Below are 25,372 nucleotides of genomic sequence, written 5' to 3'. Positions count from 1 at the left end.
AAATCAACTCAACTCCAAAACCAGAATAAAAAATTACCACTATTACTTTTAGGTACCAAAATGTAGAAAAAATATTATCATAGTCGTACCAAATTATGTATTAAAACTATTCTAAAATCATATTATATCAAAGATAAAAAAAAATTGGAATTTATTGGTGATTGATAAGTGTTTATAATTAACATGTTTGCTAACAAGGACAAAGGAAAATAACAGCAAACAAGTAATCAAGAGGAAGTTTCTTGGGTATTTGAAACCTTACAAGCCAAAGGCAATGCAAGGGAAAGAACACAAATACTGACAACTTTCAACAATCATCTCACAAAATCAGTTATGATGGCTAAAAACAGAGGGAAGAACACAACAACCATTAAAATGAAACAGTTCCTCAAAAGACATGAGTTTTATTTCAAACCTTTTGGATTCAATGGTAGCGATATGGTTAGGCTTTGGTCGATGCCCCTGCTTTGGCAAGGTCTTCTAGTGCTTTCAAAATCTGTGGCTCGCTCAAACCTTCCAAGCGAACGCCCTTCTCGACACCCATATCTACATCAATATCAAAGAGGATTGGTTAATTGGATGCCACAAACAGCGCAAAATTGACTAGGAGTAAAGTATAGAGTGCGCAATGAAAGCATCTCATGCTGATACTGTGGAAACTTTAATTGTCATGAACACAACACAAGGTGAAACCAGTCTCTTAGGGTGTGTTTGGTTGAGTGGAAAAATGGAAGGATAAAAGGAGGGAATGGAAGAGCAAAAAGAAAATAAATTGAGTGCACTTGGAAGGAAAGAAAATATGAGATATGACTATTTTTCATCAAAATGCATAAAAGCATATATAAGAGGAGGGAAAATGAGAGAGGGATGTATATTAGTTCAAAATTATGCATTTTTCAAAAGTTCATTTCTTTGAGTTTTTAATCCTCCCAATCAATGAATGAAAAGAAAATTATTTTTCTTTCATTTTTTCCATCTTACCTACCGAGCAACCCTATGGAGAGAAAAATTAGATTTTCTATCTTTCTATTTTTCTACTCCAATTTTCCATTTCCAAGGCAGGTCTTTTTTCATACAATTGTATATTAAAATTCCCAATATCGCAGGACTTGTTCAATGTTTACGGAATCTTTGCTTCTATCTTATGTACACACAGCAACAGACTCACTCTCAAAAACACACAATGCTCAAACCACATATCTTTAATCAAGGAAGTTCGAAATCTAGGATGTTCATTTACATCAAAACATACAGGAACTTGATTGGAAAATTCTTCAAGTTCATATCTTTCTCTAATGCTTTCTTAAGTTTCTATCCGAGACTGCATCCTTTCTTCTCTTAATTCACTCCTAGACCTTATCTCTTGTATATATTATTTCACAAGCTTTAATTCTTCATGTTTTGTAACCCGTTTTTCCCTAGAATCGCTCAATCAAATTGATCCAAAGCTCACATGATCTAGCAGCAGCCATGAAATCCCTACAATCTCACTCTTAATTTTCAGCCACTATTTTGTGATCAAATCTATAGTTTATACTGAACTAAACTCAAAATCATTCTACCACAACTATAACCTAAAACTCCCTAACTTCCCAAAGCCAACTAAATCCACTTTGGCAAATTTATCTCGAATTCGTCATATATCAGCCAAATGCCCACCAAACAGTCTATTGTGTTTTAACAAAAATAGACAAAGCACAACATTTTTCATTCAAAGAGCTAGTAAATCACTAATTGCTCCCTTAAAATTTCTCTGATCTCATAATTACACATCCAAGATTCTTATGATACCATAACAAAATTTAGAATCGAAACTACCTATGATACAAGTATATATATTAGCATCTTAAGTTAGCAATGCTTGGAGTACTTTGACCAACATTAGATTGCAGCCAGGGCGAAGAATTTGAAGCATTTTTGAACTAATACGTATAGACAACTAGCTATTTTTCAACAATGCATTTTTGAAAGAAACAAAAAGAGCAAATTTCAGAAGGGAAAAAAGGGAAATACCATATCTAGCCCACATTTGGGGCTCAATCCCACGGCATTCACGGATGAGGATTGAAAGCTTAGGGTTTAAAGTCTTGAGATCTTTGTAATTCTTCTCCACGAACGATCTAATACAAGAGAAAAAAAAGGAATTAATAATACGAATTTTGAATTTTTATTAAAAAAATTGGATTGAGCAAAGAAGCGGAAATAAACCTAGCGGGGGCACTGGCAGGAGATGTTTGGCAAAACAGAATCCGTAGTTCTTTGAGATTTCGAGATAATTGGTTCCTCCACGCCATTCGTAGTTCTTTGATGAAGGAATTTAACGATTAGGGTTTGTGAAAGTGGTGGAACGATTGAATGCAGAGAATAAAAAAAAAAGCCAACAGTGTATGTTAGACTGTAGAGTGATAATACAATAAGAAAAAGGTCAAATTCTACGGAAGGTCCCTATACTATAGGTTTTTTTATTTTTTGCATATTTAGCATTCCTATAATTTGTTCACTTCAAATGGCTCTACTTTTGGAAGCGTGGGTTTTCAGTATTGAGGGCAATTTTTTTTCCTGAATTCCATCAAGTAATTTAAAATATATTTTGTTATGTATAAAATATAGAGCACGCCATATATTGGGAGCGTCCTAACACGATCGAATGTTTGATTTGAAATCTAACCTCTCATTGTTACTCTACTTGCTAACATACTCCAAAGGCAACTAAAGATGTGTGTCACCTCTAAAAGAGATAACGTTTCGTCACATGTGGCACTTAATTATCTCTAATACATTTCATTAATGAATCATACTTAATAAATACGAGAAGAAACCTCCTAATATATTTTGACTTTTTTATTTTGTAATTTGAAAATTATTATTTTTTAAACTGTAAAAAAATTATCAAGGTGTATAGCATATCATCCAATGTTCAAAAAAAATATAGGACATTATAGATTATTTAATAAATTTAATAAGAAAATTATTTTCCAAATTATAAATACGCATATAAAAAAGTTAAAATTATATTATAGGACTAAAATTAAATCATATTTTTTAATTCATAATTCAAATATGAATTAAATATGAGAAAATATTGAGAACAAAACATTGTATATTTGCAATAAAATTATTATTTTTATGGATTGATCTGATTTTATAGGTTTTACCAGGTGACCTTACACTATAATTATGGTTAAATTTAGTATCTAATTTTAATTTATATATTCTAATTTTATTAATTTTTAGTACTTATTCTTTTTAAATTTTAAAATTTTAATCTTAACTCAAATTATAACAATTAAATTCGTTTTAATCTAATACCATGTTTGAGTTATGTATTTAATTCATATTTTTAAAATTATCATTTTTAATTCCTATATTTTTTAAATTTAAAATCTTAATTCAAATCAGTAGTTGTCAAATACATTAATTAAATAATGTAAATTATTTTAAGTATGGCATTAAAATGGTAAGCTGACATAATATATTTTGCATATGCTAGCTTATTTACCTGATAAATTTTAAAAATAACAAAATTAAAAGACTAAATCCACACCTTACGCATACAACATCTGAGTTATGTGAAATAATAATTAAAAAATTAAAAAATCACCCTTTAACCTCATGTTCTAGTTCTAGTAAAAATGATACATCGACAACTTCACAGGCAAAAGTTAAGGCCCTGAAATTTTAATGACTCAAGTTCAACTCTCACCTCATCTTTAAATCCAATGATGTTGGAATTAAACTAGGTCGATCAATTGGAATTATTGAACCGACTAAAAAATCAGTTAAACAAGCAATTTAACTCTTTTTTTATTGAATTTCTAATATTCTTTTCATTGAACCGATCGAATTGACAAGTAAGTGACTTGACTGATTTGATCATCGATTCGATTTTAAAAACATTGGTTATATCCCACCATATCGGGCGATTTCCAGAACCATTCTAGTTTGGCTCCGATGTTTCGGATATTAGTCCATACACAATTCTAACCTTTTAAAAATAATACAAAACATTGAGCATTAATACCACAATACCACCATTTCAGCAAAAACAAGAAGTTATTCTTTACCCATACATCTAATTCTCAAATCTAAAGCAAATCAAGTAGCAATTCAGATTGCAAAATAAAACTAATAATAAGGGTAAAGCAACGAACAAAAAGGTTAAAACATGGCGGAAAATCGGCTTACGCTTCAACATTTCTTGAAGAAGAAGAAGAAAAACCGGGTCGTCCTTGTCTAAATTTTGTTGAATGCAACGATGTCACAACTCTGAATATATTCATTGCGAGGCTCGACTGTCAAGTGTTCTTCGATAAGGGTATCAACAGAAACAAGATCGTCAACTATTGTAAGCATGATCTGGAGCTTCTTAATCCCATATCCGACCGCAACCAATTTTGCTGCAAGTATTCGTTATGCAATTCAGCATTAATGTTAGGAAAGGATTGTAAGCATCAGTTGTGAAATCGACTATGTTACTCAGATTCAAATGTTAGTGACAAATATGGATGTGAATATGTATAGTAGGCTAAATTGGACTAACATACTTTCATACCTATGATGGATAGAAGTGTCGGGTGTTATCTCAGAACTCCGAAATTATCAGTATCGTATTAATCAATTTCTTCCGTCAACTTACCTGTTAGCTTGGGTGTTATCCAGTAGCGGACCGTGATGGAAGCCACCCAAAATTTTTAAAAGATTTCATTGTCTTTTAATTTCTTAGAAAATTTTCAACACTTCCAAATTTCTTTCCAAATTCTCATTACTGACCGACCAATTTTTTGGAAAAAATCTAATTAAACTCCTAAATTTTAGTTAAGCTCCGCCCCCCCCCCCAAAAAAAAAAAACTTAATTCCAAGATTTGCCACTAGTTATCTGACCTGAGATCAAATTTAAGCATTTGCTTATTTACCACATGGACAACTTAGATTTTAACACGGTAAATCCATGCCATCCATGGTAGATTTAGATGGGCATTTAAAACCCAGATTGACATATACATCGACGAAAGGACCTAATTGATATGATACTAATATTTTAAAATTTTCAATTAAAATCTAGGTCGCAGTTTACAAACGTATAGTGATAACCCTAAAGAAAACGAAGAATTTTAAAACCAAACCGTACATGCTCCCCATAAAAGTCCAGGCATTTCAACAGATCGAACGGCTTCTTCCAACTTCTTCATGTCGGTCTCGTCATCCCATGGTTTAACATCCATCAGTACTGAAGATTTTCCACCTAAAATAACCAAAAAATGTCCAAAAAATACGACAAAATCAATGCATTGCAAAACATAGCATTCGAACATAAATGTTATGGATATATATATTTATTCAATCAACTCGGAGGCTACGTAAGCTTAATCGACACAAGTACTAACTCTCTTTCTTCTTAGCAGACTTTTTAGCTGCTTCTCTTTCCTCTGCTGCCTTCTTATCCTCCTCCGTTTCATCGCCAAACAGATCCAAGTCATCATCGTCATCGTCCGCAGCAGGAGACTAGCAGAAAAAAGGGAAATTTCATAAAAAAATAAAAAATATATTAAAAAAATTAGAAAATCGGTTCAACCACTAGTTTAATCACGTTTTTTGTCCCGGATTCGAATGGTTCACTCAAGAACTGGTTCAACCCCTTTGTCTAGATTGGTATATCGACTGGTCTGATTCCAACAACCATGATTAAAACTAGGCTTAATACCTCTTTTGGCCCCTGTACTATAACTAAATTATCACTCTGGTACCTGTATTAATTTTTATCAATTTGGCCCCTATACTTATTTTTTTTAATCAGTTTGGCTTGTAGTCCCCAACTTAATCAATCAAACTAAGCAAATCAGTTGAGATATATTGGTTAGTCAGTTAAAACACACAGCTAGGTAGATTAAGTCAATTTTCCGATTTTAACCAAACTGATCCATTGCTCTCTAGTCTCTATTTACTAAAACACCAAAATAAAGCTCTCGGATCGAATGCAGAAAGGGAAAAAACCCGACCAGACCCAATTGCCATCCCTAAAAGTTTTACAAAATTTTACACAGTGGTGAGACACACACCTTAGCTTCAGCAGATTGAGCTGGATCAGCTTTGCCACCAAGTGAAACGCCAACAGCTTTCCCAGGGAAGCTAATACATAATCCCCATTAAAGAACAACATAAGCTTTTCTAATACATAATCTTAAGATTCAGTAATAAGAAAAGAAATTTTACCTAGAAGCGAGATGGGAAGACACACAATTATACCATTGGCTCACATTGGGAAATGAACCACCAGGATTTTTCAAAACAGCAGCATAAACTTTTATGTCATCCTTAGTCAGCTTATCCCTACAAAAAGAACCCCATAAAGATTTGATTGATAAAAGTTAGAGAAAAAAAAAGGGTTATATGGGAAAATAGTGGGAAAAAAATGGGGATAAAAATTGAAATACCCAGAGATGTAAGATTTGCCGGTGAGGAAGTCATTAAGGGATTTAAGGCCAGATTCCGTGTGGAGATCTGAGAAAGTGATGGCCATTTGTGGGGAATTTGAAGAAAAAAGACGGAATTTAGGGGAAATGTGATCGAATTTTGAAGCAAAGCTGAAAAGAGAGGAGAATTGAGTGTGGGGGTTGAGTATTTATGTGGTCAATTTATGAGATACAAAAACCCTAGATTTCTGCAAAGCGTAGAAATCTTAGATTTGTCCGTAGATCAAAGTATTGCCTCTATGATGTCAGATTCTGAATTCTTTGATTTTAATCAAGGTTAAAATATGCCTTATTAAGTGTCCGTAATTTTCTCAAATTCAAATTTTAATCATTATATTTTTATTTCCAAAAATTTAGTTTTTTTACTTAAAAAAAATCCTACCAAACTTGAATGTATCTAAATTATTAGAAATAAAAATATAAAGATTAAATTTTAAATTTACAAAGTACAAGAACTTATAATATTTTTTAACTTTAAATAAATTTTTTAATATTTTAATAACTGAATCTAATCGATCAAAACATTAATTCTAGATTCAATCATTTTAATTGGTTAAATCGTTAGGCTAATAATAATTAAATGAACAATTTAAAGTTTCATTGAAAAATTATAAAAATCGTACCATATACGTTAGATCTAATTAATTCATGTATATTAAATCAAATTTTATTAAAAATTTTATCAAATTTCTACTATTAAAAATTGAACCATATACTTCATAATAAGATACACATATTTAATTATTCCATCAACCACACCAAGCTTTAACATTAGAATTAGATAAAAAATTTTACCAAAAAAAACTAATTTGCTCTCCTGATTTAACATTCAAGAGGTAATTTTCCCTCGACTAAAGAAAACAAAATATAATTTGACTCTTAATATAAAAATCTTCATAATGCTTTTACCAGATATAAAATTAATGAAACCAGACTAAATGAAACATATATCATTTTCTTAATCTCAGTAAAATTCATCAAAATTTTGAATAACAACTCCTATAAAAGGTCAAATTTTACATAATTCTATTTTTGTGATTGAAACAATTCCAATTTATACATATTTTCATACAAAACTTTGGTTATCTATGAAATTCTAGTACATTTTAGAGTGTTACAAACAGTATAATCGAAATACAAATATAAATATATATCTGAGCACAAATAGACCATGAATTAGTACAATCTAGACTACCAACGAACTAAAATCCACACATGACGGACTCGAAGAAGTACGTATATAATTGCGCATGATAAATCTCGAGTATGGATACTCAGGACCTAGAGCCTCTGCCTTCACCAACTGAAATTGTAGTACATAAACCCAAAATTCTCAAACAATATTGAATCATAGGGCTCCCACTAGATTAGCATTGCCTGCTGCAAGTCTACCAATGGTGGAACCAGCAATATATCCACCAGACCAAGCATTCTGAGAAAACAAGGATCAAACCCAACGTGATTATATGCAATAAAAACAGACCACACTCTTCCCCGTCCCTGAGGGCCACCGCTAGGTTGACAACAGGGAAAGACTTTTTTTTACTAACCCCAAGCCTGACTCGACTTCCGTGTATACATATCTGAAATCCGTCATGATAGTCCTCAACCCTATCCCCCACACATTCTGTTCCAAAATTTTGGGTCTAAAACCACCCCTACCCAACCCTTAAAGTTTTAAGAAAAAAACGACCTGATGTGCCCTGAACCCGATTTTCAAGGGGCCTCAACCCTAACCCCACACATTCCATCCCGAAATTTTGATCTAAAACCACCCAACCCAATCCTTAAAGTTCCATCGTGCCCTGAACCTTGTTTTCAAGGAATACCCACCTTATAAGATCAAATTGGTTTTGTCAAGCATAACCTTGACGAGGTCAAAATGCCTCGGCCTATGTTACTAGAACACGAGTGAGAGTATAGGATGTATGTGTTTGACACAAATATGGTCAGATTTTTCTAAGTTTTTTTTGTGTATTCATTAGTCATATCTCCATACTCATGTGTCAGCTTGACGGCTTTAAAGTTACTTTAGATGTAGTTTTCAATTTGTTCAAAGCTCAACTACAATGGTAAAATCTACCTTCTGCATTTACAATATGTTATTGGTCCCCTAGAGATGCTACTCTGAATATAAATGTTAGCTTCCTCACCTGGAAATTGAAACCACCAGTCACCCCATCGACGTTTAGTACCTGCAATCAAGTTTCAAATTTAATCAGCGCAAGAACATCCTCAAAATTTAACGACACAAACACAGGACTCACAAAACTAAGGACTCGAATCTTCAGAACCATGCATGTAGTTTAATTACCTCTCCTGCAAAGTATAGATTCGGTTGAATTCTGCTTTCCATTGTATTCAGATGGATCTTTGAACAAGCAAGAAAAAATAAAGTCATATTTCTGAGATATACAGGAAAGGGACAGAGAATAAAGAAAGACAAAAAGAGTGAACCTCCGACAACGGGACTCCTCCGGCAGTGACAAATTCGTCCTTAAATTGGCCCTTCATTATAACAACAGATACGTTCACTCAGAAAAATAACCAACAACAAAAAAACCAAACAGATTTAACAGGTTTAAGACATACCTTTCCTTTCACTTCAAATGTGCAATGCTTTAAGAGATTAGCAATAGAAACTATAGAACTATTTGAAACCGAAGCCCACAAAGTATCTCCGACTAAACCCTATGAATGAAAAGGGTATTGTTTATGAGTTCAACTCGAAAACAACGGATATAAAAGACAAACTATAAACTTTCGAATCAAAACATTCACGAACCTCGCGGTCTAATATATACTTCCAAAATCTCTTAATGAGTTGTAATTCCATAGGACATGAATTCAGCACCTTTTGTTTCTGGAAAAAGAATCGATAAAGAAATAAACAATTTCTATTAAGCATGCTGTTCCTATAGACTATCAAGCCCACAGGATCATAAGTTACATCGGATAAGTCAATATATCAACTTTAATCTAAGTGTTCGACATAGGTAGGTTCAATTTTTCTACGATTTCATGTCCCTATACCCATGTCCAGATTAGCGTCAGATATGGCTGTGGACACAGGTAGTTCGAGAAAAAGGAAGTATATTCTGATATGTTGGATAAGATCTGTTATGTCGAACACGGCTACTTTTGCAATACCAAGCATTCAAGACAAAGATCTGCTATGTTGGATAGTATAGATTATGCTATTATCCTGGTTCAAGCTGTAGATAAAAAGTCTACATGCCTCAGCATGGCATCAATATACCAAGCTGAGCTCGACTTGACTAATTATTCAGACCTTGGAATAAGATCAAATGTTAACAGAACTGATTCATGGTTCCAACTATATGCCTAAAGGTAGACAATATATGGATTCAAATTACCAGAAACCTATTTTTCTGTTGACTCAGCATGGATTTTAGATCTTCTACATGCAAATCAGGTACAAAATCCACACTCAGTTTCCCTGCATCAAAACACTATCAACTTAGGAGATCAACCGTAAATTTTATATTATGGGGCCAGGCAAAATAAAATGTACTCACCTTTGTAACCCGAGCTATACAGGTATCGAGCACCCCAAGCAGATAGCCGAAGAATTGCCGGTCCACTAAGACCCCAGTGAGTGACTAACATAGGGCCAACCTAATAGTCCAGAAATACCAGTTAGTAGTTAATACAATACAACTTATCGAGCATTAACACGCAAAAAAAATCAGAAGAAAACATGCCTGGGTAAGTTGAGGTATGTTCCTTTGAACATTTTCTAATTTCAGCTTCACAATAACCTTTGAAAACGTAACCTGAGCACATAGAAAATGAAAATGAAATAACGAATTGAGCTTGCAAGAAAATACAATAATGGACATCAATGACAAATACCATGCATGTTTATACTGAAATCTAGAATAGCATAATTAAGGGTTTTCCAATTCATGGAGAAAGTTACCCCTGACAACTCTACCAATTGTGCATCTTCGATCTTAAAAGTGAATAAGCTTGGCACCGGATCTACAATCGAATGACCAAGCTGGACGGCAAGATTATGACCCTGCAACATGAGCAAAAATCATTTATCAGGAAACTCAAGGCTTTACGATGAGCATGTTAATAACCATCCATCCACTGATCCACACCTGCTGGCTACTTCCACTAGCAATCAACAAATAATCAGCTTCTACAAGTTCAACAGATTTGAGTGTACGCTTCTCTATCTTGAGAAGGAATTTTCCACTAGCGCTAGCTGATGCACTGGTCACAAGCTTCCCGGTTTGCAAAGAAACTGGTCCATGGAAACGTACCGTTTTAGCATATACAGCTACTTTAATATGCCATAAGATGTTATGTTACTTGGACTTAGATGTGAGTGTCAGATACCAGCATATGTAAGGGTCATTAGAGCGTTATAGCCCTTTACTCGTGGCTAGACATGTGCCGGAACATGGATACTCCAAGAAAAATGAAAAACGGGAACAAGATAGCCTGTTATTATGGTTAGCAGGCAAAGAGACATACCTCCCCTACACTTTGCCTCGGATAAAAGACAATCAATAACCGAAGAAGAATTATTGCTGACCGGAAACACTCTTCCGTCATCCTCGGTCTGTGACAAATACATATACATTACAAATGTGAGAAAGACAAGCAACTTTCCAATACAGATACGCATCCAACATGGGCATATTCAATTTTTCTTCGAGTTTTTTCATGTATTTAGAAAGGGGCATACCTCCGTTCTCATATTTGGTCCAAATATTAATGTAACACGATATCAAACTCGAATAGTTTAAGAAAAATAGAAGTAATAACCTTCAAATCCACCCCTTTATCAACAAACCAAGACATGGTATCTGTAGGGCCATGCACGTTGAAAAAAGAGCCTCTCAATTCTTTGTTACCTCTAGGATAATGATCTGCCAAAACCTTTCAAGGGGTTAAATTAATCTCATCATTTATTACAGAACAGAATAATCTGTCTAGAATCTAAACCTGCAAATTCCTCACTCAACTGATAAAAAACAATATACATACATACATACATATATATATATCTTACTAAATTGTCAGCAGAATGGCCATTGGTGACATTGCACCTTCCACCCCCAGAAATTTTAACCTGCCAACAAACATAAACAGGTCAATAGCTGAAATTTTGCACATTTTATCTATGGGTGTAATTGAGCTAAGTCGAGCTTGAGCTCGACTCAAAACTCAGAGCTCGATACTCAACTTGAGCTCGATTGAACATCTACTTTTAAGCTCTAGCTCGACTCGAGATATAATAGAGCCAAGTAGCTCAGTTAAGCTCCTTTTATCAATTTTCGTACTCAAGCTTGATTAAGCTCATGCATATTTGAGTTCGACTCAATAATTACTAAGCTTAATAAGGCTTACGAGCAGTTCATGTCGAATATTACGAAGCTCGAATTCAGCTTAACCGATTGCTCAAGCTCAGGTCAGCTCAGCTAGATAATCACAAAATCAGAATTCGAGTTTCTTTTCGAGACAAACCCGAGAAGTATGTAAGTACCTATATTTCATTTACACCCTATTTTCACACACAAAAAAAAAGAAGACATTAAAACAGACTAAAAACCTTTGATAAAAGCTTTCCTTTCTCAATGACCAAAACATTAAGATTGGAGGCAACAGTTTTAGCTCTAATTGCCCCATAAACTCCGGCGGCTCCACCACCCACAACCACCAACAGCTCCTCCGCACTTAGCTTTCAATATCAAAAATCAAAACTTTAAGAAAAACCCAATAAAAGAAAAACAAATCTGACAAAAAAAACAATGAAAAGTACAGCAAAAACGTTTCGTTTACTTTCTGGGGTTTGTCTCCGGGGATGGAAGCTGTGGTAAATTTCGCTGTATTGGCCTTGGGAGCTAAGAATAGATAGCCATGGTTGTTTTTAGCTCTGGTAGATTCGGTTCTTGCAGTGAAATTGAAATGGAATCTGAGGAAGTAACGCGGCAAAGTGAAGCTCATGCTGGTTTCCAGGATTGAAAATAAATAAATAAGTAAATGAATATTTAAAAATCATACATATCGGCGCTGGTGACGACGTTGGATTAGTTAAAAATGGATGTTGAAAAATCATCACAATTTTATTTGTTTAATCTGATTGGGTGTAATTCGCTACTAGTCCCTGTACTCTTTTCAACTTTAATATTTAGTCTTTTTAGTTTTAATTCCAAAAATTTAATCCATATGCTCTTTTGATTTAGGGTAAACTACAGAATTAATTACTTTAACTTTCGTAAATTTTCATTTTAGGCTCCAAAAATAAATAAATAATTTACAAATTGAGCAATGCCGTTAACAACCATTTTTATTTTAGTCACCCAACTTTAATAAATATTCAATGTTATTGTACACTCATTTTGATCCCAAATTTAGAAGTGAAAAGTTTAAAACGCAAGGCCAGCATTTATATTTACTTAGTTTGCCTCCTATGCGTGTAATATTGGTCACATAAATAATTTTTTTTTATTTTAAAATGTCATGTAATACATTTAAGCGAAATCTCTTGACAATGTTATCAATTGATTTTAATTATTAAATCGAAATAAGTATAGAAATTATTTTTTTAAGATTAAATGAACTAAATTTCATATGTGTGAAAAGTAGACGTGATTATGGGCCAATCTTAGTTTTAAAATAAATTTCAAGTCTGGACATGTTTTAGGGTCAACCCATTAAACTTTAAAAGTTTATTTTACTGTTTAAAAAATATTTAAAAATCGTCATCAATTGAGATTTTATCTCCTAATTTTGAAGATAGCCCGAGTGCTTATGGCTGTCTGAATAAGAAGTAAATTCAACGGATTAAGAGTGTCTCATCGTGACCAACCATACACAGTGCACGACTACTTGCTAATGAAATGTGGAGATGCACTTGTTTGCGGTTTGAGCCCATGCCCTACATCATAGTTGGAATTTGTGGGCAACCATGCTTTCAACTTTGATGATAGCTTGAGTATTTGATGAAAATTATCGATGTTAACATTTTAAAATTTTTTATGAGTGCAGAGATGAAATTTTTTGTTTAAAGCTGAACCACAAACGTAAAAGATAATTTAGTTTTTATTTAATTATTTTCAATAATATAGGGACTAATTTGATTCGATCCCATATTAGAGGGACCTAATCAATACTTTCACTTATATTTATATATATACCAGATGCCAAAAGCAATTGGGCTTTAAAGAAGAAAACTATAGCATAAAATCCTTGTCCTTTTCCCCTATTTAGCCCAAAAAGCTCAATCCCAGCCCAAAAATGGCCGCCGCTTGTCCCTCGCACAGTACTTTTAATAACCCTAATACCAGCAACTCTTTATATTAGTTATATTTTACGCAAAAACCCTAAAATCTTCTTGAGCTGCCGCAGCTGAGATCCGACACTCCACATCGCAGGTACTCGCGTTGATCCATTTATCTCACTAAACCCTCCATGGATTCAATGTTTAAAATTTTATTAACTATTCATTACTCTCTACATTGATATTGCTTTATCAGTTAATGAAATCACTCGGCACTCCCTCAATTTCCATTATTAGTTGAAATAGGTTTTATCTGTTCATATATATAGGTTTCATTCCGTGACAAGATAAATTAAGAGAACCTATTTATTGATTATAGTTTAGGGTTTATGTTTTGAGCTTTTTATTGTTTGGAATTATTAGATATTATGTGGAATTTGGTTTCTAATGCGATTTCTTTTTTTGTGTGTAGCAATGGGTGAGGAAGTAAAGGCTTTGGTTCCTGAGTCACTGTTGAAGAAGAACAAGAGGAATGAAGAATGGGAGCTTGCCAAAAAGCAGGAGCTCGAAGCCGCCAAGAAGAAGAATGTCGAGAACCGGAAGTTGATTTTCAACAGGGCTAAGCAATATGCAAAGGAGTACGAGGCTCAGGTATATATGTTATGAATTCATGATGTTCTGTTTCGGATTTATGTAAATATATGTTCCATCAAACCGTTGAAGTGTCTGAATCATTTTTTTTGTGTGTGTGGTTGGTAATTGTTAGGAAAAAGAGTTGATTCAATTGAAGCGGGAGGCAAAGTTGAAAGGAGGATTCTATGTTGATCCAGAAGCTAAGCTTTTGTTCATTGTTAGAATCCGCGGGTACGTGTTTCTTGTGGCATTTTATCATTGGGTTTTATTTACCGAAACTTTAAATATTAACATGTTATGTGAATGTTTATTTTCAGTATCAATGCCATGCACCCAAGGACCAGAAAGATCTTGCAGCTCCTACGTTTGAGACAGGTACTCACCGGAACTTTAGAGAAATATGGTTTGTGAGAATCAATTTCCCATTTTTCTCGTGTCTTGATTTGATATTTAAACATGATTATGATGTTCGTATAGTTCGAAGTGGTTGATACTTTGGATGATTTCTCATTTTGATTGTGTTGACGCAAATTTAATGTGCTTGCTTGTAATTACTAACTTGCCGTCAGACTAGCACATTTTGATATGAACTTACAGTTGTTAATGGATTCAGAAATTAAATTTTCTTATAACAAAACCTGAATCTGAATTGTTGTGTTTGCTCTTTTATCAAATACAGATTTTCAATGGTGTTTTTCTTAAAGTGAACAAGGCAACAATGAACATGCTTCACCTTGTTGAACCTTATGTGACTTATGGGTATAACAGCAGCCTCTCTTTCTATCCTTGTATTTTTATATACTTGCCGTATCTTACTTCTAAACAACGTATGCTTCTAGATACCCGAATCTCAAGAGTGTTAGGGAACTCGTTTACAAAAGAGGTTTTGGAAAGTTGAACAAGCAGCGAGTTGCCTTGACCGACAACGCAATTGTTGAGCAGGTTTGTATCTTTTTTTGCATTCGCAACTTCATGTTGGATAGTTTTTGGATGTGAGTGTATTTGGATAGTTTTTGGTAGAACTTATCGTCACATATCCTTGCATCCATGATTGGATGTGTGCCATATACTAACAAAAACGATGACACTAAGCATGCTTTTTATCGCAAATTGTTGTTTTTAGGCACTAGGCAAGTTCGGCATCATTTGTGTTGAAGATCTCATCCACGAGATAATGACTGTGGGACCTCATTTCAAGGAAGCCAACAACTTCCTTTGGCCATTTAAGCTCAAGGCACCATTGGGTGGTCTGAAGAAGAAGAGGAACCATTACGTCGAAGGTGGAGATGCCGGCAACCGTGAGAATTACATCAACGAGTTAATTAGGAGAATGAATTAAAAAACTAAACTCGGGTTTTGTTTTAAAAAACTAGTGGTTGATGTCTTTTTTGGTTTATTTTGTAAGGGATTCTGATGTTAATTTCTGTTGGAAGTTAGAATCACTTTTTTGTTATCAAAGACACGGATATTTTTGCTTTGTGTTGCCAGTGTTATACTTTGTGACTGAGAGCTTTCTCAAAGTTCTTCTGGTTTAGAATTTATTACTAATATGTTATTTATTGGTCAATTTATGGTTTTTGCCCTTCTAGCTCAAATAATTATATAAGGTGATTTTTGAAAAAAAAAGTACCTTCAATTGGTTAAAATTTTGATTTAAACTAATTTAAATATTTAATTAAATAATATTAAACTAATCTAAATATTTAATAATGTTATCAAATTTAAGTTAATTTAAACATTTATTTTTATTTATGATTTATAAAATGATATTTATGTTCTTTTATATTTTCCCTTAGTATTTTTAATTTAAAAAGTTGAATAAACAGCTGATGTTTTGATCGATTGATCAGTTAGATTATCCATCAATATTGAAGTAATTAATGTTAATTAATTTAAATAAACTAATAAAATTGTAAAATATATTAAATTATATCAACTTTAAATTCAAGTATAAATGAAATTATGAAAGAGCAAAATTATTACCTGGAGAATGTAGTCAGGGTAAAAAATATAGGATTAACTATTTGATCCGTGAATGGAATAAATAAAATGTTTATTAAATTCATTATTCGAATTAAAAACCAATGATAATAAATAAATATTTAGAAGTTAATATATTTTTAAATTCTCAAATAATTATAAAATATTTTGAATAATTCAAATTTGCATTCTAAATGATTGTTTTTAAATTTTAGTAATTAAATTTGTAATTGTACTTTATTGAAATTTGAAATAATTTGGGTGAAAGAATCTGAATATTTTAAAGTTGATATAATGCTTAAAATTATCTATAATTCATTTTAACTATTAAATAGCAGAATAAACGCGTTTTAACATGTTTGAACTTATATCCTCCTACACTAATAACAACACTAATGTCAACTAAGTTAAGATTCAATCAGTCAAAGATATTTTTAAATATATATATGGCATACTATTTTCTTACTCTCCTTTTTCAAAACTTTATATTAAATAATCTATTTACTTTCCCAATTTAAATTTTAATAGTAGTAAATCAATTATTAATAATTTTTTTATCATCCAATTATAAAAGTTACAAAATTACAAAATTGGCATAACAACAACTTTAACCCTCAACAGTTATGCATTGTATTAATTTAGTATTGATTCCAAAAATTTTAACCCTCAACATTTACACATGATGTAATTTGAACATTGTTGCAGTTATGCTTTTTTTTTTTGGATGACCCTTTCACCTAAAAAGCTAAAAATAAATAAATTTATTAGCTAATTTGGTTGATAATATACAAAGAAAAATGAAAACATCCAAAATATCCACGATAATAATTTTCATTGTTTCTCATTCTTTTAAATTTAACCTTCAATGTCACAAAAAAAATAGAGCAAAATTGTAAAAGAAAAAAATAACAAAGTGTAAATGTTGAGAGTTAACATTTTTAGAATCAAGACTAAATTGACATAATTTATAAATATTTAAGGGTTAAAGATGCTATTATACAAATTTTAAAGGCTGCCACCGTTAGCAGGGCCGTGAAAGAAAAAGATAAAATTGAATAGTTGAATGATAATTTTGTAACTTTTAATAGTTAGATGACAAAAAAGAAATATATATTATTGGCAAGTACAACGAAGATAATATATATTTTATAGCTAATGCTATTATATATTTGTATTTTTATAAAATTTGAGATTTAATCCATGAATTTTGAAAGTTAAATTTTTAATCTTTTTATTTTCTAATTGAAAAAATTTAGTCCAAGTATTATGATAATTTTCATTAAAAATAATCAATTTAATATGTTTATTGTCCATCAGCTATACAAATTTTGATGAAAAATACTTAGGCTTTCAACTATTGGACTGAGATTTAAAAAAGAGAGTTAAATTTTAACTTTTTAATTATAGGGACTAAATCTAAAATTCTATCAAAGTACAGGTACTATATTAGCATATTTTAACCTAAAAAAGTGAGGGCCGTAGACTGGACGGCAACTTCTTCTCTTCGTCTTTTTGCTTTCACCTTTTTCTAAAAAGGTAGGAAAAAAAACCTGCAACTCTTATTTAGTTTCCTTTTATTTTATTTGTCAATTATTTATATTATTTTTTGTAGATAATCCAAAGCTTCCTTTCCATTTCAATCTGCTTGATCCAACAATCTAGTTCCTCTATGTAATTTCCCCTTTTCCCCTCACATTTTTCATGATCTGTAAGTTCCAATTCTCAAAGTTTCCCTTTCTTTTTTAACTTTTTTTTTCTTGAATTAGGGTTTCGGATAACCAAATATTCTCTCTCTCTTTCCCCCTTTATTTCCTCTACTTTGTAGGTGTTTAATGTGGTGTTTTTATTTTGTTGGCATTTAGAAAAAAATGTATTTAAAAAAATATTTGGGATCATTGAACTTGAAATTATCTGATTAAAATTGTTTTTTTTTTGTTCTAGTTAGATGTTTGGCAACTAATTTGATAATTATTTCATCTTATAGATTCAATTTAGGTTGGTTGATACTTGATAGTGACTGACATTTTTGGTTTAAGCTGTTAACAAGTCATTTTTCGTAATGATTTTTTTTCATGCTTAATACTTTCATGGTAGTTTAAATTCCTTTTTCTTTTTCAAAACCCTAACATTATTATTATTGTTTTTGTGATCTTAACAGAGTTTTTAAGTTTCAGAGCAATGACAAGGATGAGTCGGACTTTTGGTGATACAATGCAAAAGGAAGCAGTTCCAGCTGTCTCAGCTAATGTAATATTTGCTTCGACTTCCAGTCGGTTTCCCAGTTACAGAATTGGGTCAAATAATCAGATCATTGATGCCAAAGAAAATCCTAAAGTTTTGTCTATGAAGGAGGTTGTGGCACGTGAGACCGCGTTGTTGTTGGAGCAGCAACAACGCCTCTCAGTTCGTGATCTTGCTAGTAAATTTGAGAAAGGGTTAGCTGCTGCTACTAAGTTATCTGAAGAGGTCAAATTCATTCTATTGTCATTTATTTATACAAGTTTGCTTAATATTAGATTGATGTATTTTAGCCTTATGATGAATCCTTGGAATAGGTTGTTTGAATCTACTTATAAGTTGGTTTGTATTTTACTTTAATAACGAAAGCTTAGCTCTGTTTTTCATGAGTGTCTCTAAGATGAAAAAACAGTAACTTCTGTTTTATGTGTTAGTATCATTCTGTCATGCATCTTAGAGTATCACTGATTGAAGAAATAGGTGGGTTGAAAGGAAGGGCGAAGCCATAAATATTTTTAGGGGGGCCGGAATTATAAATTTTTTGAGAGATCAAAATGTAATTTTATCATGTATTGATCTATATTTCCATTATTTTTTTAAGGGACTAAACAGAATTTTTGCATATTTTGTGGGGGCAAAGTGCAATTTTACTATGGATTAACTTGTAATTTTATTATTTCTAAAGGGACTGAATTGAATATTTTTCATTTTTAAGAGGGGGGGGGGGGAAGGGCCCTGCCACCCCCCCGGTGTCGCCTCTGGTTGAATGAGTAATCTGGTCATGCAAGTAATTCTTCTATCTGTGTTGTTGTTTCTATTCACAGTTGAGGTTGGTTGAAATAGCAAATTTCTTTTTCATGGTTATTATCATTTTGTTATGCATGTTAGGTGGCTGAGTACTGTTAATGCAAGTGATTGTACTATCTGTGTTTGTTGTTTATATTCACAGTTGAGAAGCCTCGGGACTATTATTTCTAATTAATCTGGATTGTCATGTGAAGAAATTTAAGCTAGTCCTTTATTGGATTCAGGCTAAACTCAGAGAGGCTGCTTCACTGGAGAAACATGTTCTTTTGAAGAAGCTTAGAGATGCCCTGGAATCTTTAAAAGGACGTGTGGCTGGAAGAAACAAGGATGATGTAGTGGAAGCTATTTCCATGGTTAGTGTGTTGCTCTTTTGCTTCTACCGGTGAATTTATTACCTATAAGGTTATAAAAATGATGCCATAAAATGTTTTACTAAGTTTTAATTCAATAAAACCTTGCTATCAGTCTTCCTGCATTGAGAAATAACTTCCATGGTGAAAGATGAGGAAAAAAATGCCATAACTTTAAGGGCATGATTGCCAATTTGTTGTATTTTGTTGGCTTTGTTAGGTCTGAGGATGTTATTATCATTTGTATCAACACTGTTCCATGTTGTAAATTATCGGTAAAACACTAGGGCAGGAACTTAATTTACCCTTATATATGATATGTTGTATCCATCACTGCCTTGTAGTAAAGAAGGATTTGGTTTTAGAAAAAGAATGGCAAGTGTATGTTTATCTTCCGCCTTCTGTAATAATGATTCAAGTCCTAAAGTTATCATTTACAGTATGGTAGTATGAAACCAACTTCATTTTCTGGAAGAAAATTGTTCACATTCTTTGAATATATCAGCTTTGAGGATGCATGTCTTCCCCCAACCTTTGGGGTGGAGAAATGGATAAAGGCAAGAAACAAAAGGGAAAAATATTAAAATGCTTGCAGGGGCGAAGCCAGAATTTTTTTGGGGGGAGCTGGAACTGAATTATAAAATTTTGAGAGATCAAAATGTAATTTTATCATGTCTAAATTTATGATTCCATCATTTTTCAAGGGACCAAACATAATTTTTTCATATTGGGGGGCAAAGAGCAATTTTACCATGGATTTACTTGTAATTTTATTATTTCTAAGGGGACTGAATTGAAATTTTTCATTTTTTTTTGGGGGGGGGCACGTTGCCTTTGAATGCTTGAAATGTTGTCTTTGACCCCTGGTTATATCTTTCCCCATTTGCATGGTTCCTCTCAAACTATCTATTTGGATTCCTGGTTGATTGATGTATATTGCCTGCCAACTTTCAAGTGAGGCAAAAATGACTTTTGAATTATGGTTGCTAATCCAGGTGGAAGCACTAGCTGTTCAGCTGACTCAACGAGAAGGAGAGTTGATTCAAGAAAAGGCAGAAGTAAAGAAACTAGCAAATTTCCTTAAGCAGGTAATATAGTTTATGATTAATGCTAGCTGGTTTCCTCTTGAAACTACCAAAAATGCCTTGACCCTGCATCCCTGACAACCTTTACTTTTGCATGCTTGTGTCTCCAAATAGGCTTCTCAAGATGCTAAGAAACTTGTCGATGAGGAAAGAGCTTTTGCTCGTGCTGAAATTGAGAATGCAAGAGCAGCTGTTCAGAGAGTAGAAGAGGCCCTTCAGGAGCATGAGAAGATGTCTCGAGCTACAGGCAAACAGGTTTTTGTTTTTTTAATATTCTGTTTATCAACTTTCAAAGTTCTGTAATATGAAATTTGCTTTGTTAAAGATCAACCTGCTAAATGCAGCTATCTCTATGCTGATACTCTTGTCATTCCATATTGCATTAAACTGTTAAAATATCTATTGATTAGACATATGTTAATTTGACTATCTGTTAATAAAAATTTCATATTTATGCTGTTCTATTGTCATGCTCTCATGTAGCAGTGTTGCAGTTTTTGAACAAATATTAGCATGGATTTCAGGATTTGGAAGAATTAATGAAGGAAGTTCAAGAGGCCAGACGGATCATAATGCTGCACCAACCAAGCAAGGTTTGACTAAGATCTGTTACTGATTTTTGTACTCTTTTTTCCATCATTAATATTCAAAAACCTTCTTTCAAATTACTATAAGTAACTTGTGTATTTATAGCATGCTGCTGTCTCAAATTTTTTTTTATCCATGGACATTGGTTAATTTCTTTCCGTGATTCAAGTTGTATGTGGCTAGTCTAGAAGCCTCATCTAACATACGGATGCTTTGCAGCATGGCAGATCAAATTAACACCACTTCTGCAAGTTGATTATTTCGTTCTTTTTTCCTAGTTGAAGTAGTGAATGGATTAAACTAGTAGCCATATGCAGGTTATGGATATGGAACACGAGCTTCGTGCATTAAGGATTCAACTCGCAGAGAAGTCTAAGCGTTCCCTGTTGCTTCAAAAAGAGGTTTTCCTTTTACCCCTTAATTCCATTTAGTTTTTCAGTTTTCTTTAGCCATTCTATTAAAATTCATCCTTAGTAGATTATTTCCCTGAATTATGCACCAGCTCCTAAGTTCATAATATCGTTATTCCATTTCGGATACAGATAATCAATGAGCTTGTGTGGAATGAACTGGCACATATTATAGTTCCATTCTTTTTCTTTAATCTTTCACTTGCTTAACCTTCTGCTTTCCTTATCCTATTTTTTTGCAGCTAGCAAGAAGCAAGGGAGTCAAGGATAATTTATCTAATTTATTTGAATTGGATGGCGCTGAAACTTTAGGTTCATATTTGAAGATCAAACCTTGCTCTGATATTGCTCCCGAACTTTCGAAATGTTCAATTCAGTGGTATCGTGTTTCATCTGAAGGTGGCAAAAAAGAGCTTATATCAGGTAATGCTAGGAGGGGCTGTCTTCATTGCTGATTACCGTTAATCAATATGTTTAAATTTGTTGCCTGTAGTGCAATATTTAATTAGGTTGTTAGCAGTAAAAGTGCCATGGAAGTCCCTCTACTAGGAATCTTGCATTTTGCTCCCTTTACTCAAAAAATGAGCTAATTAGTCCCTGTACGTTAAATTAAAGAGCCAACTAGTCCTTTTAGTTAAAATATTTATCCATTTTTACCATTAAAAATTGGTGTAGTTGACGGAATAACCAGACAGTTACACATGGCTTTGCCACATGTACCTCATGGCAATGTACAAAAGACCAGTTTTTAACAGTAGAAATGAATGAATTTTTTAACAGGACCAGTTTATTCTTTGATTTAACATACAGAGATTAATTTGTTTATTTTTTTAGTAGAGGGGGCAAAATGCACTCCGACTCTTAGTACAATGGCCTCCAGGGTACTTTTACCGGTTGTTAGCCAATTGTCATGTTAACACTTCCTATTCCTTGAAGCTAAACACCTTTGTGGACGTAGAAATAACTTTTATTGATTTATTTAATTAAGGTTGTAGGTAAAGTATGCAAAATATTGTTCTCCATGTTCAAGTATCCCATTAGCCATTAAGTGGTCTGAACGCATATATTATCCAATGCGTAAACATTTTATTTATGATACTGAAAATCGAATAGTTTATCATAGGAGAAAGAAGACTAAGTCATGGATGAATTGAGAACGTTAATGAAGTAATCATTACTAGATCAAGATGCTAATGTCCGACTGTTGTGGGCAACGAATGATCTTTTCTTTTTCCTTTTTGGATCTGATTTCGTTCATCTACCTTGCTATATCCAGGTGCTTGCAAATCTGTTTATGCTCCAGAGCCTTTTGACGTTGGTCGAAGCCTGCAGGCTGAGATTATTTATGATGGCCAGCTGATCAAATTGACTACTACTGGTGCCATTGATCCAGGTTTGCTTTTGGCTTTTCTATTGCTAATTATTATTTTTTTTTAAAAACCTTGTTTTACAAGTTTTTTGTATTTTATTTCTCCTTATTTGTTCAAATTTATAACTTTAGTTTCTTTATTGGTGAATGCAGCTGCGGGTTTGGGAAACTATGTGGAGGCACTTGTGCGGAAACACGATGTTGAATTCAATGTATGATTTCCTACTCTAAAACGTCCTCCTGTATATAGCTAAATGTATAGTAGGCTTTATTTTTCAGTATTGACTTGGATTTGGTCATTGATTCTTTTAGCTAAACTTCTTGTCCTTGTTAGAAATTTGAACCCTAAACGATCCCTTGGACCTTGAAACCTTAAAATTTTGAGAAAAATAGTGTTGAATTTTGAACCATAAGCAATCCCTCAGACCTCTTTGTCATTACCCTTCTCATTGACTAAATAGGCTCTATAATCTTACTGGATAGATCAAAATATGTTGCTTGTATTTGGTGAAAATTTTAACTATTTAGTCCTTTGTTTTTGCTTTTTATTGATGTTTATAGGTAGTTGTTCCATAAATGAATGGATCGCAAAAATGTTTCTCATATCTTCTGTAAAGATTTTTAACAATCTATTTCAGCTTCTAATATTTTATATCATCACCGTTATACTATTTTGTAGGTCATTGTTACCCAAATGAATGGTGTAGATCAACCATCAGAATCCATTCATGTACTACATGTAGGAAAGATGAGGATGAAGCTACGTAAAGGAAAGACTGCAATTGCTAAAGAATATTATTCCAGCGCAATGCAGGTACCAAGTCTCGTAAATTCTCATTAAAAAGAAATGCTTTGATGTTTCTCTAATGGAAAAAGCGAAAAATGGAGAAATATTCGCTTTGAAGATAGTTCTGCGTATATCCTTTACGTTGTTTCCTTTTTCTATTGGGTTTTATTTTTTAGAAGAAATTTACTGAATAGTTCGAATAAAGAATAAAGAAAAGGAATAGAACGAGAATTGCATGCAAACACATCGATACGAAACATGACATTTCTGATACATTCATATCCGTTGCACATAACTTTGTTTAGTTTCTCTTGTGTTATGCTTATGCTTTAGCTCTGTGGAGTCCGAGGTGGCGGAAATGCAGCCGCTCAGGCGTTGTTTTGGCTAGCAAAGAAAGGATTTTCGGTTGTATTAGCATTTGAATCAGAGAGAGATCGAAATGCAGCCATCATGCTTGCCCGGAGATTTGCTTTTGACTGCAATGTAAGTAGTAGTTCTCCAAATTCTTGCTTGTAAATATCCATCATGTTTTGAATACAAACCAATGAAATCCATTCAATTTGCTCACCACGTTTTTCTTTCCGCTGCTAAACAAATCTTCCAGATCATGCTTGCCGGTCCAGACGATAGAACTTCATTAGAAACCTAACAGACCTCCTCCCGGGTTTTACTAATTGTAAGTATGTCGAGCTTTTAACGATTATCATGTACCATAAGTTTGTACTAGTAGGACATGATTGTTTTGATTCTGCATTGGTGTTTTTCACCCTTTTTTCCGCTTAAAATTACCAAGGCATTGCTTTTTTTTTTTTTTTTTGTTGTTGTTGTTGTTTGCCTTTTGTATCGACGAAATCTATTTAGGACAAACAATGTCTGAATGTCGATGTCGGTGTTTGGACCATGCCAAACTCGAGTTTTTCCTCAGGTTCTATGTATTCCCTGTTTGCCATGACAATGATGTTATGTATATTATTGCACCACATTGTTAGGTTTTTTCTATGTACCACCATTGAGATATCTTCTTACCGAACGAATATCAAACTTAATGTCATTTTTTACGGATAGATAGTTGTTTGTATGAACCAATTGATTTAAATTTCGTGTAGATTTAGATTGGAAGGTTTATCTCTTAGCTAGAATTTTTTTTTTAACTATAAATAGAAAAACAGCAGTTAGATAGTCAAGATCCCTACCCACTCTTTGTTTGTTTATAGGTTTAAAAAAAAGGAAAAAAGTCAAAGCTTCCTTCTTGGAAATCTCAATATGTCAGACTCAAATCTGAGTTTTAATTTAATTTTATTCATTGAGTTTGTCTAAAGGGTTGTTTAATTTATTTAATCTATTATGCTTCTATTTCTTAATCTTAAAAAAATGGTTTTAGATTAGTTTTGGTT

The 25,372-nt window shown here is 33.0% G+C and overlaps 5 protein-coding genes across 11 annotated transcripts; 2 read left to right on the top strand and 3 right to left on the bottom strand.

The window, feature by feature from the left end:
* Positions 1-136: 136 nt before the first annotated feature.
* LOC107889157 (NADH dehydrogenase [ubiquinone] 1 alpha subcomplex subunit 2) lies at positions 137-2,677 on the bottom strand. The gene is made up of 3 exons (XM_016813501.2): positions 2,209-2,677; positions 2,014-2,120; positions 137-546 (listed from the first exon to the last, which is right to left on the bottom strand). Exons 1-3 carry the CDS (start codon positions 2,292-2,294, stop codon positions 443-445), a joined length of 297 nt encoding a protein of 98 aa, XP_016668990.1. The 5' UTR covers positions 2,295-2,677; the 3' UTR covers positions 137-442.
* A 1,330-nt stretch (positions 2,678-4,007) lies between these two features.
* Positions 4,008-6,763, bottom strand: LOC107889155 (elongation factor 1-beta 2). Its single transcript, XM_016813497.2, has 6 exons — positions 6,432-6,763; positions 6,211-6,327; positions 6,057-6,126; positions 5,385-5,502; positions 5,129-5,242; positions 4,008-4,397 (listed from the first exon to the last, which is right to left on the bottom strand). The coding sequence occupies exons 1-6, from the start codon at positions 6,515-6,517 to the stop codon at positions 4,234-4,236; spliced, it is 669 nt and encodes a 222-aa protein (XP_016668986.1). The 5' UTR covers positions 6,518-6,763; the 3' UTR covers positions 4,008-4,233.
* Positions 6,764-7,505: 742 nt separating this feature from the next.
* LOC107889154 (uncharacterized protein YtfP) lies at positions 7,506-12,544 on the bottom strand. Of its 2 annotated transcripts, XM_016813495.2 has the most exons (16): positions 12,291-12,544; positions 12,061-12,189; positions 11,521-11,580; positions 11,274-11,387; positions 10,980-11,067; positions 10,601-10,746; positions 10,414-10,515; positions 10,196-10,267; positions 10,010-10,109; positions 9,848-9,930; positions 9,256-9,333; positions 9,063-9,161; positions 8,928-8,978; positions 8,785-8,841; positions 8,624-8,665; positions 7,506-7,902 (listed from the first exon to the last, which is right to left on the bottom strand). In XM_016813495.2, exons 1-16 carry the CDS (start codon positions 12,453-12,455, stop codon positions 7,819-7,821), a joined length of 1,470 nt encoding a protein of 489 aa, XP_016668984.1. In that variant the 5' UTR covers positions 12,456-12,544; the 3' UTR covers positions 7,506-7,818. The 2 variants fall into 2 exon arrangements, with proteins under 2 accessions (XP_016668984.1, XP_016668985.1); XM_016813496.2 differs by lacking the exon at positions 12,061-12,189 and having other exon boundaries at positions 12,291-12,506.
* Positions 12,545-13,725: 1,181 nt separating this feature from the next.
* Positions 13,726-15,931, top strand: LOC107889153 (60S ribosomal protein L7-4). Its single transcript, XM_016813494.2, has 7 exons — positions 13,726-13,885; positions 14,204-14,382; positions 14,498-14,595; positions 14,682-14,739; positions 15,044-15,123; positions 15,204-15,306; positions 15,488-15,931. Exons 2-7 carry the CDS (start codon positions 14,206-14,208, stop codon positions 15,701-15,703), a joined length of 732 nt encoding a protein of 243 aa, XP_016668983.1. The 5' UTR covers positions 13,726-13,885; positions 14,204-14,205; the 3' UTR covers positions 15,704-15,931.
* A 1,847-nt stretch (positions 15,932-17,778) lies between these two features.
* LOC107889152 (stomatal closure-related actin-binding protein 1) lies at positions 17,779-24,902 on the top strand. Of its 6 annotated transcripts, none has more exons than XM_041085877.1 (14): positions 17,779-17,880; positions 17,957-18,052; positions 18,519-18,810; positions 19,614-19,742; positions 20,735-20,827; positions 20,939-21,079; positions 21,349-21,417; positions 21,730-21,813; positions 22,065-22,245; positions 23,099-23,215; positions 23,345-23,403; positions 23,871-24,005; positions 24,312-24,461; positions 24,583-24,902. In XM_041085877.1, exons 3-14 carry the CDS (start codon positions 18,523-18,525, stop codon positions 24,625-24,627), a joined length of 1,491 nt encoding a protein of 496 aa, XP_040941811.1. In that variant the 5' UTR covers positions 17,779-17,880; positions 17,957-18,052; positions 18,519-18,522; the 3' UTR covers positions 24,628-24,902. The 6 variants fall into 6 exon arrangements, 5 of the variants coding, with proteins under 5 accessions (XP_040941811.1, XP_016668981.1, XP_016668982.1 ...); XM_016813492.2 differs by having other exon boundaries at positions 17,780-17,880; positions 18,503-18,810; XM_016813493.2 differs by lacking the exon at positions 17,957-18,052 and having other exon boundaries at positions 17,816-17,880; positions 18,503-18,810.
* Positions 24,903-25,372: the final 470 nt, after the last annotated feature.

Source organism: Gossypium hirsutum, chromosome A13 (genome assembly GCF_007990345.1).
Source record: "Gossypium hirsutum isolate 1008001.06 chromosome A13, Gossypium_hirsutum_v2.1, whole genome shotgun sequence".
Lineage (NCBI taxonomy): Eukaryota > Viridiplantae > Streptophyta > Magnoliopsida > Malvales > Malvaceae > Gossypium > Gossypium hirsutum.
Note: the sequence above shows the minus strand (reverse complement) of the source record. Positions and strands in the feature narration are given on the sequence as shown.